At 46.2% G+C, this 11,778-nt stretch overlaps 1 protein-coding gene across 1 annotated transcript in view; it reads left to right on the top strand.

The window, feature by feature from the left end:
* Positions 1-1,540: 1,540 nt before the first annotated feature.
* Positions 1,541-11,778, top strand: part of LOC131287569 (protein artichoke) — a 54,395-nt gene continuing 44,157 nt past the window's right edge. The window contains exon 1 of the mRNA XM_058316633.1: positions 1,541-1,748. Within this exon, the coding sequence (XP_058172616.1) occupies positions 1,667-1,748 (82 nt within the window). The 5' untranslated portion in view covers positions 1,541-1,666. The remainder of the gene's footprint in view (positions 1,749-11,778) is intronic.

Here is an 11,778-nt window from a genome sequence, read left to right as displayed (position 1 = left end):
TTTGCGAATCGTGCGATCAGTGGTAAAGTATGTGCTGACGAGGCGAAAAAGTCGTACCAGAAATATGTCACGAGCAATTCGGATGAAAATGAACTATTTTAGGAAAAGAATATTTCGGAAAATTACAATAAGACATCAATTTGAAGTTCAATCTTTTTCTCTAAGAAAACAAAGTCACTACATAAAAAAAAAACCATAAACACAAAGAAAAGTATTTACTTTTGCTTATAACTTTCTTATTCTATGTACAGGACGTAAAAAAATAGAACAACATAACAAAATCAATATTAGCGTACTCTAGATATACAATCCGATGAAAATCAAACAATATTTCAACATTTTTTGCAGTTCAGGTACCTTTTAATTGACGAACAACAGTTATAATAAATTTTATTTTAGTTGATTATGGTTATACTTACAAAGCAGAATAGGTTAAAGATACCTTCGCAGAGAAATCGTCGAAAAACGGTGCACAGTTTTAGAAATTTTGGATTTCTATATTAAAATATGTCGCAATTTATTCTAAATTTGGCAGAAATTATTTCCTGATATGAATGGTCCTATATTAAAGAGATACGGAAACTGGGATAAACGAAAACATTATATGCAACGTGATCGCTTTTTTATGAACTGTACTTTTCAGAAAAATATTCCTCTTCGGAAAAGTCTACACATCTATCAAACCGATTACGGCAAACAATGTGTCTTGCGGGAAACAAAAAACGACCATTTTGAATCATGATGTCCGCGTAAAGACAGCTTCATTTACAACTTCGGAACATTGCCTCGGAATCTCTTCAGCTTATCATTGCTTGAAGTTTGTTGCAAACGTTCTCCCGATCCAGCGTTCAGATCCCACCTCCTCCTCGTGTCTGCAACTATCATCGGCCATTCAAAAGTTCGTTCCAGTTTTCGCTACCTCCCCCCCCATTCTTGTTACCTTGTTTCGACCAGTTTCGTTCGGCCACACGTGCAGCGTCCACCGACCGCGGGACGTGTGTCTCTGCCAACGCCGACCGGGATGAGAATTTATTTCCCTTCCCCACATGCTACTTTACAACTTTTCTATGCCGTCATGATAAATGGGATAAATTTATCATGTAGTGTATTCATGTGAAGTCTTCCAACGAATGCGATCCAAAAACGGGGAGCGTGGGCAGTTGTACGTTTGCACGAGTTCCCCGCTATTTCCGGCACCTTTTTCAGTGTCTTTTCCACAAAAGTTTATTGGCGAAAATGGAAATTTGTGTTCTCGAAAAGTTGTTACCCGTGGTAACGCCTGATCGAACAGGACACCGTTTGATACAGTTCGTTTTTCGTTTTTCCTTCACAGCCGCCTTCGATTATTCTAATCTACCTCGATACTGATCGCCAGCTCCCACGATACGCCTACTTTGGAACATGTTTTCTAACCAAATTTTCTTCTTTTCTTTTCTTCCTCTCACTTTCAGGACTGGAGTCAACTGTTTAACAAACTTCCAACGTGTTCGAAGCAAACGGGAAGCAAACACGCATCATGGCGCCGGCGTTCGCACGAACTTTCGTAGACATTGTAAGCGTGCTGGTGGTGGCCGTCCTACCGATCGGCACCGGTGGCTGGAAGCTGGACAATCGAAACATCCTCTACACTAATCAGGACATCTCGTACGAGTGTCCCATCAACACCATGTGCCGGTGTGCGAGTTTACCGAACGAAACCGCCCTGCTGGAGATCAATTGCAACGAGGTGTCGCTATACAAATTTCCCGGTGAGTAAGACAACGGATCCTCCCTTCCCTTTAACCCCTTCTCCCGTGGCGTTACGGGACGCATTAATCCACCATCAAGCGCACGGAGTGTTTACCCGCCAAGGGGTTGGCTTTTCGAAGCGCCGTTTAGGATAACATTTTAAATGCAAACAAACAGCTCAAGCTTGTTAAAGCCAAACCAACCTTTCGATTGCCGCGCGGTTCGGTCGTGGCAATGTTTATTCATGGTGCTCGCCGGAAACGGACTGATTTGACGATTCGGAAACGGGGGGGACTGGAATGGAGTTGCTTGTAAACGAAATCGGTTCTAATCGACAAACGGTCTTTTGCGGGCGGTAGGGGTGGGGTGGCCACTTTGGTCCACTTCCCATCGTTTCGACGGTTCGCACCGATTCCGAGTGCGTATCGAAGTTTTATTGAAGAATAAATATTGACCTTCAAGCATAGTTGGAAGCCGGTGTCTGCAGTACGGGCTCGGACGGTTCTTTCCTTGGTCCTTTGCTCGCATGGAGCGCCAAGATCGAGCGCAGGGAAAACCCAGGTGTCGTCCGGTGGAAAGCGGATAAAGGCGAGCCGCTTTTTTCGCCCTTCGCCAAGGGCCCCGGTGGGCGATAATCTACCGGAACGGTATAGCATGGTGAATTTAAATTCAGTTCAGCCTTCCTTCCGAGAGGCCCCGAGCCCGGTAGGCTTCGATCTGGAGCTGGCGCCGAACGAACCGGCCAACCGTTGCGTTTTTTCCTTGCTTTCTAAACCGATTCGCAAAGAAAAAAAAAACTGCGGACCATTCCACGACACGCTTCATTCGTCCCAACCGTGTCCTTTTCGGGCGGTTAGCATGGGAGAGTACTTTTCCTTTCTTCGGCACTAGCACTTCTTATCGAAGGACCTTTTCTGCTTTCTTGTTGCGCATTCAAACGCACACGGGGTGTTCGCGTGGGGCTAAAGAATTTGGATTCACACAACTGGGAGGGGCACTCTAAGAGAGCGTCCCATTCTTGGCCCCCTTTAAGGTCACTTTCTGTTTTCCCCGTGTGCTGCCTTCAGTTCGTCAAACAACCTTAAGCAAATATCACTAACAAGCTAGTCGCACTTCAATCGTGCCCGGAAAGAGCGAGCGAAGGCACACTCCCTGTGCCCTTTTTAGCCGACGCGAGGATTGGCCACCGTTGGCATTCCAGGTGCCAGCCCGAAGGAAAACTTCATGGTTTAGCTATGTGATGTTGGTTTTTTCTCTTCCTCAACGGCTTGGCTTCCACTTGGGTGCCACTTTCTCTAGCCTCCTGTCTTCGGTGTACACTTTACATTGGTTCCCCTTTTTCGGTTTTTTGCAACCGCCTCACCGAAGACGTCCACTTTTGCCCGGGTCGGAACGGAAGGAGGGATGTGTGACGACTTTCTTTTCATTTTCTTCTTCCAGTGGCATTGCAAATAAGAGGATTGGGATTGTTTATTTTGACATTTTGTAATGTGAAGATTTTTTTTTTTTGCATCTAGACACTTGCCTTTTTTGCCCTGCCAGTGTCCGTGTCGTATGCTCGTCGAATGGCACGTTGAGTTTGTTCAAGAGTCTTGTTAGTGTCAGCTCGTCTGTTTGGCAGAAGCCGCTTGCCGGTACTCTTACATCGTGACCATCGAAAGGGATTGAAATGACGAAAGAGAGGGAGAGAGAAAAAAAACACGGCTAGTAAAATCAAAGTGGGAAAACTAAGCAGCGCAGTAGTTTTCGTCAGCAAATCAAATTATTTCCCTGGTGGAAAAGTCACTCGGTCCGGCTAGTTATGGCGTGCTTCTGTTTACCTGCCCAGGCGGAACGGCTTCGGGGCGGGCTCTTGTGAAATGGCGCATCATTACGATCAATACGTCGAGGTGGCAAAATGGAAGACCGCAATTTGTGCAACCAAATCGTGTTTTCGAGTGGTGACAACTCGTTATTTCCTTGTGCCGGTTTCGGCGAAACACTCGAAACGAATTTCGGTTCGGTTGGGGAAAAAAGGTCGGGCGCTATTTGTTTACCAGCGGATTGTCGAAACATTTCGCAACCGGAATTTTGGACGGGGGCTTCTGAACAGAAATGTGAACGTTTGTATTTTCTTTTTATCGCGAAACCCCAAGAAACTCATTGATCAGTGAGTGTGTGTGTGTGTCTTGTCCCGGGCACGTGCACGTGTGGAGCATTTTTTCCGGGAGCTTCGAGAGGCATTTGGAACATGTATTTCTCACGACTCCTCTTGCTGTTTGCCGAAGTTAAAAAAGTAAAATTACGTTTTGGCAACGTTGTACGGATTCCGAGGTGCCGGAGGTAAATAAATTGCTATTCTGTAGTTACAAGGAACGGGACGATTTCCTTCTTTCTCGCTCGGTGAACCTGCTCGAATGGAAACGTGATTTGCCAAAGTGTGTTCCTCCTTAGAGCCACCATTCAATTCTATTTGCAACGCTCTACTTACGCGAACACCAAACCCGGGGAGTGGAATTACGAGTGAAGTGAGCGAATCCCCGGTGGAGGGGGGCTAATAGGGAAAAATAGATCACTTTGACTCCTGCTCCGAAGCCCGTCAAATGGCTGATGGTTCGTAGCATTTGAAAGCTGTTTTCCAATTACTTTCGCATCGGAAAATTAATTTGGAATCCAAAGAAACACTCCTGCTCGCGCTGTTTACTTGGAGACAGCATTGATTTTATTCCTCACTACTCGGAATGTCATAATCCTATTCGACCCGATGGACATTTTTTTTTTCTAGGAGCTACCCTAGTGACGGTTTCCGTTTATTGCTATTGGATGGGATCCTTACCTTGCTTTAGATGCTTTTCGTAACATGAAATAAGGTTTATCCATTATGTTGTACCTTTCCACACTATAATTTTTATCCGACATGGTAGGAAAATTTACTGATTGAGACTATTTTACATTCATATATTATCTGCCAATACATCATCTTTTTAAATATATTGAGAGTGTTCTTGAGAATTATTCTTTGGTGATATAATTTTCGACTTCCAACACTTTACATTGGTTCTTCTCCCATGGTTTCCGCTCTTTCTGTTTTCTTTCTGCTCGTTTTCATATATTTCTAGATAAAATATGTCAATTTTATTTGGACGTTAAATTTAACGGTCAGCTTTTTTGTAAAGGATGACAAAACAAAGTACCAATAATGTAGTACTTACATAAACTTTAAGTATGCTCATCGTCCCACTTCGTGCCGGTCACTTCAACATGTTTTCATCACGGTCGGGTTTTTTTTTCCCAGCACCGGGCGCCTCCATCAAAGAAGCGCCATCAACCAGAGGCACTTACAGCGCGCAACGAAGCAGCGTGACCATACATTATTGACGCGAAGGTGACGGGGATGGCCCGTGACGTGGAAAAATGGCCCGCAGCGGCCAGCGGCAGCGCCCCGCTGCTCGACCACTGTAAAAACCGGTAAAATATGGCCAATGAAATATTGAAATGCACCGTAAAGAAGGTGATTTGGATCGCCATCACGTCTCTCGTGCAAGTACCCGGAGCGAAGCGTGAAATATGACCTCCCAAGGAGTAGGGCCTGGTTGGCTGGCAAATGCTGGGAATGCACACGACCAACGGGGACGCCCCCGGAGGGCGAGAAGGGGATGGCCACATCTCGGCGACACGGCGCCACTTAGCCGGTTTTTTATCCGATTTCCAATATCAAATGTTTCCCGGAACTCTGCGCCTTTCTATGTCGCTCCGTCCTCAGGGGGGAAAACTCACTTGTTTTCTTTTTCTCTCCCCCCCCCCACACTCTGAATGGCTTTACACCGGTGATAGATGGAAGGAAAATTGGTCCGAAAAGCGGGTGAATCGGTGGGGAATTGGCATCGTCACCGAAGCACGGGAGCAGGCACAACAAAGAAATAAAATGAAATTTATGTAACGTGCAGCGCACGCTCTTCACAGCATCACTATCTGTTCTCCTTCATTGGCTCCGTTTCGGGAAGTACCACCAACAGCAGGTTTTTCCACCTTGGTGGGAGTGACTCGATCCGTTCGCAACCGAGCGTGTCCGCCCCGTTGGAGTGGATAAACCTGCAGCGACCTGCACCCAGTCACCTGCTTATCTGTGTTGTTCTTTTCCATTCCGTTCCAACGACATCAAACGGATAACGCTTGAGCAAATGGTTTCAAAACAGCACACAAAAACAAAGCGGCGGTGCCAACTAAAGGGAAAACCCTGCATCGGAGCAGCAGTGGGGGTGATGGTTCCCGTTGTTTGCTTTCAGTGATGGGAAAACAAAGCCAACAGTTTTCCTTCCCCGTGCACCGTGGGTTACTCGGCGCGGGCTTCCGGTTTCCCGAAATTTTCCCAGCTCCAGCTCGAAGAAGAAGGTTCCGGGCTGAGGGCACCCGGATGCCATCGAGCTGACGGCACTGTCATCAAATGGTGTGGATCGAGCCGAGGCGCCCTCGCTCCCTGAGGGCAAGCGAAACTGTTGTGTTTTGCACCGCCTCTGGAAGGTTTTCCCTACAGCCCTCGTCTTTATCTCTCTCTCACTCTATTTGCCCCCAAGCAAGCTTCAGTTTTGTGTTTGTGTGCCAATCTGCGAAGCCGAACCGTTTCCCGGTTTCCACTGGATGCTTGAAAGTGGGGGAAAACCCCTCAACCCCCCCTAGGAGGCATGGTTGTTTCAAGAAGGTAAAAGAACTGGAAATAACCGAATACTTGAAAGGATGCTTTCAGTCCTCACTCTCCCGCTCCACTCGGTGGGAGGAAAATATCTCTTTCACTGAAAACTGACAACCGTGCTGTGGTGAAGGAACACAGGTGGAAAAGGGGGTTGGGGGGAGATAAAAAAAAACTTCCCGAATCAGCACCTAAGCAAGACAAGTTTTAGCTACATTGTCTCGTTTGGGCCTCGTGCTCAAGCCAATTCGGGGGGAAAACATGTCCGAACCCATGGACGTCCATGGCGAGGTTGGCGCAACGAGGGAAGTAAACAATTTCGTTTCGACATCCTCTCGGCTTGCTATTTCAATTCTGGTTTCAGGGAAAAGTGGACGGAACTGATTGACACCGAACCGGTAAAACCCCAGGCACCGGAGACCTGGGACGATGGAGTGGCTCCAGTTCGGAATTTCGACCAAAGCTGGGCAGGAATTTAGTGTCTGATTGTTTTGCCTGGTGAAGAGAATTTCTTTGCACCGGGAAAATTCTTCCGTCCGGCTCAGGGCGCCGGCACTGGATCTCGGTGGTCCGTGCGGTGCATCGAGTGTACAATGGTTTCCGGTGAAAAGCGGCTCCGTAGGCGCACATGTAATGGCCAGCAGGTGCACGAGTGACGCGGACGGTAGCAGATACAACGTTTCGAAAGACACGAAGAGTTTCGAGTACCAGGGAAATATCTACAACGAGACTGCATTCGTTATTTATGAAACGAGAACAGAATGTGTCAGGCTCAATGTTTGCACACGTCTACGGGATGGTGGGATGGTGAATTTTTCAAGCGAAGATATTTTACTACCAAGAAAACCAATTTTTGTAAAATGTTTCCATGAGAACCTCTTTTTGTGAACCAACAAAAATGTTGTTTTCGATTAAAAAATATTGATCATAAATGTTCAACACAGTGCAATTGGTTGACGTTTACTATAGAAATGTCATTGCTTTGAAGATTTAAATTTTTTCGTTATTTGGAAGATAAAATTTTGAGAACACTTGAAATTGGTGATAAATTTCCAGCACATGTCTTCATCTCGCTAGGAAACCTCCATAATCTGACTTTATCCCTGATGGCTTCACCTTTTCAAACAATGCAGATCACGTGTTTGCACACTCAACACACGTCACGCTGGGTCACCGGAGGTCACACACGTCAACCACGATGCGCCAGTAATGTTGACGCAAACATGGCCGAGGTGTTCGTCACGATCCTTAATCTGTCCTGTTTACGTACTTTCGGTCACTTTATCTACTTTGCTGCAGCGTGTACGTGGCCCGAAGAAAATCGGGTGAAAGAAAACTGGCCTCACCATGGGGGAAAAAAAAAATAACCGGTCCCAACGCCCAAGCAGAGGCCACGGAAAACGCTGCGGAAAACAAACATAATCCGGGCGGGAAAACAAACAGAGGCCAGGGCGCGCTGCAACGCCGAGGCCGAACGGTGCGAAGACTAAAAATCTGCAACCTTGTTTGACGTCGTTGCGGGAATGCTGCATAAAAATGAACCGAGGCGTGAATGCACATCGCGCTGCACATCGTGTCCCCAAGCGGGAAAGCCAAACGAAGCGAGCAAAGCCGACGAGAATAACGATATAATACTTCCTGTGGTGGTGGTGGTGGTGATGGGAGGAGTAGGAAAGTGGGAGTGAAACCATCCTCACAGATGGTAAGCGAGGATGCTTTGGTTTTAGCTTTCGTCATCGCTGTCCCTCATCGCCCCCGACCGTGTTTTTCCTCCCCTTTTTGATGGAAAGTGAAAAGTCGAAAAATTCCAATCATCAATCGTCGGGGCCGGCGGGTTGGAAGGACGTGCGCACGGCACTGTTGAATATTTTCCGAACCACATAAGCCGGCTCATGATTGCAAATGTATGCTTTCCCGTGCCATTGACCAACTGTTAGCTTTAAGTCGAGCGAAAAACGCACCACCAACAACAACAACAACAACAACAACAGCAGCAACAGAAAGCCCAATGTCTGTCCCTCACAAATCGTCAGCAAAAAAGTGGCCAGCGAAAGGTTCGGAATAGCAAAAAAAATTCTCAAACAGAGGATAAACGCAATACATAAACCGTGCGTACACAAACTCTGCCTCACACACACACACGTGTTCGGGCGGGTTTTTTTTCTCCACCGAATGTCACGTGAATGTCCTTCCGTTAGCGCGCACGTAAGCTGCATCGAGCTCCATGTGGCTTTAGGCGGAATGAAAATATAAATAAACAAACAATGCGAACATTTATAAATATGTATAAAGCTGCGAAAATATTTGCATGGCATTTTGGGACCCGGCTCTCCTCTTTTTTTTGTATCCCCCGTCTACTTTACCAGATTTAGACACAGACGGCTCAAGTTCGGAGCGGGTACGCATTGGTATGGGAGTGTGTTTTTTTTACTTGAAGAAATTTTTTATGCAAGAACTTTTGTGTTGGTTCGCTTCCTTAAATAATCGATGCCATGACATTGTGATGAGGGCTTAAAGTATCACAATTAGAAGGCAGAACCAACTGTGGAGTATCGACTCTGGAAAGAAAAAGGGGATCTACAAGTGATAACATAATTTATACAGCACAATACTTTCAATTTGGCTAAGGACATTGTTTTATGTAAATCTAAAATAAACGATGTAGATCGTCTCAACAAAAGGTTAATAAAAACATTGCTCATGCAATGTGAATAAATTTAAGTGATGTTGAGTGAGTTAAAATTACACAAATCGAAATATTCGAACGGTTTTATGAGAACTTGTTTTTTCCAAATAGCTTTTCATGTGGGAAATTCAACTCAATTACTTTTAAAATGTTTCCATTCGGCATCATCCACATTGAATAGATGCTTATCAATGTAAGAGGCTCCATTTTTCCCACAGGTGATGATACCACGATGTACTTCCACCATCCTTCAACACGATCACCACGTATCTATCTCTTATTTCACCCCGTACCACTCGTCGAAGGGGTCTTAATTCGACCAAAGTGCGTGTGTTGGAGTGGAAAATGTGAATCATGCAATATGGGAAAAGAACGTGGAAAAAACGGCACCAGCCAACGGCGAAGCGGAAGCACAAAAACATGGAACGTTTATCATGCAGCTCTGCAGCACGGGCCCGGGGCGCATATTATCCGTGCCATCGATCAATATAAATGTCGAATTGTGGTGTGTGGAGCATCAGATGCTGACATGTTATATTACACTCGGGCACTCTTGGGTGCAGCGATGCCCGCAAAACATTCGTGCGGTTTTTGGTTTTGGAATTAAAACGTACCCACGCATCCTCGCTCCACACGACCATCGGGTTTTCGGTGGAGGGGGAAGCGTTAAGGGATTAAAAGTAGACCCGAATGTGACCATATTTTGCACAACTGTTTTGAAACAGAGGGAAAACCCAACGGTGGGGAAGTGTTGACTAGATAAGAAAACAGACCAACACAAGGAATAGAAAAAAAGCGACGTTTATATTGATACATCGTGAGTGTTGTGTATGAAAATAAACCCATTTTAACGCTTGTGCGTCGAATGTTTTTCTTCCGTTCACAGTATAGAAAGCTGGCGGTGCGGGAAAACATGAAAACGTAGGACACAAACAACCGGAGGCTGATTTTTGTTCTCTTATTCAAACAAATTCAATGTTTTGCATAATACACGCAGCTGGTGTTCAAGAGTATTGCTTTGTTCTAAACTTGTTTTTTTGTTCCATATGCCTATGTTTATCGTCCTCTGGTTTGCCAACATAAAATAAAGCTATTCAAAACATTTTTTTGTTGTATACTACTTCAAACCTTTTTTTTTACTTTGAGATTTGTCAATTTGTGATGTTTTTGGTGGGATGGACTGGATTAAAATCATCATACTTTGAGCTTCACCTAACACAATGAATGTACACCAAAAACTCTCATTTTAATTTAATATTCATTGATCTAATGTCACCCCCGCACCACTGCAGAGGACAATGATCAAAGATTTCCCGTCGCACGTTTCGCCTTTTGGAAATTAATTCTTTCTACAGCTCGTCGACAGTGCGTCCGCCACAAAGAATGACAAATCTCAGGTCCAGCGAGCTCAACGTCTTCCGCTTCGTCGCAGTACTATTGTACTTTGGCTCCGTTGTCCCGCGAACGCTTTCCCTTGCTCATCGCGTCGAGCAATGATAATGGAATTGCTTGGAATCCATCAGGGCGTAAAGATTCGGCACTTGGGCCCTCGGAAAGGACTCGTCGGGGTTTCGCATTTGCCACCGGTCGCCGCCCTCCGCTTCACGCTTCGTCGGATCTGGATGGGTCGAAATGGCTGAGTCAATATTAAATTTACTTAATTTACACTCTCCTTCGCTCAATCCGAAGAGGGCGCCCCGTGCCCCGACTGTTGGCCGACCCCGAGCGTGGAGTGCCATTAATTTTAGCCAAAGATGAAAACGGACTCCTGGACCGGCCGGGATTCGTCTGTGCAAATGCGTTGTGTTCTCGGGCGCCATGATCCGCCTTTTGGCACGCCATTATTTTGCCTTAAAGTACCGCCTCACGAATCACGCCTCCGCTCACGACGCTCGATTGAGAACCGGTTGGCCGGAAAATGGTACGGTTGTTTGTAAGCGCGCCTTCTTTCCCACGGCCATCTCTTTCCGCTTCCGTTTTCTTTTCCCTTTTTGATGATTAGTTTTCCAATCCCGTTGTCAAGGGTCAAAGAAATGGCGTCGCACTCGTTTGAACGGTTGATGACAGCGGACCTTCACGGACCCAAATCAGAATCCGAAAACCCCTTTTTCCAGTCGCCAGGGAGTTTGCAGCAAACCAACTCCAGCAAACCCGGGGCGGGAGTTGGGGTGTTCTGTGTGGGAAAATCTCTCCCAAAACAACATAAAGCAACGTTGCGTTGATGAGCTTTTCCTCTTTGCGATCGAAGACGGTGAAAAAGTGCCGGAAAGTGGGCCCCCGGTTTTTGGCATTAACGTGAGCCCCGGTGGATTGTCTCCTCCTCGTCGGTTGTTTTTGTTGTTGGACAGTATTATTGAGCGTTGAAACGGTACGTTGTTGACCCATTGCTCACGCACCGACGAAGACTCTCTTGGCCGTTCATCACTTAGGATCGAAAAGGCACCGAATGCTTATTTTCCTTCGGCTCACCGGTGGGAATTGAAAATCAGCACTTTCATACACACACACACCAAACCCGCAGTTGGTGGAAAACAACAGCTAAGGAATGAAGGTTCGAAAGGATCGGTAAATGTTCACCAGTTCGCTTGTTTCGTTTAGCGCACTGCGCACGTAGGACATCGTTGGCCATATTTTAGTGGTGAAAAGCACCGGGCGGCTCCGTTTATGCACCCGGCTTCCGGCGTTCTAGCACCGGGAG

This window comes from Anopheles ziemanni, chromosome 2 (assembly GCF_943734765.1).
Source record: "Anopheles ziemanni chromosome 2, idAnoZiCoDA_A2_x.2, whole genome shotgun sequence".
NCBI lineage: Eukaryota > Metazoa > Arthropoda > Insecta > Diptera > Culicidae > Anopheles > Anopheles ziemanni.
The sequence above is the reverse complement of the archived record's forward strand: the minus strand, read 5'-3'. Positions and strand labels throughout refer to the sequence as shown.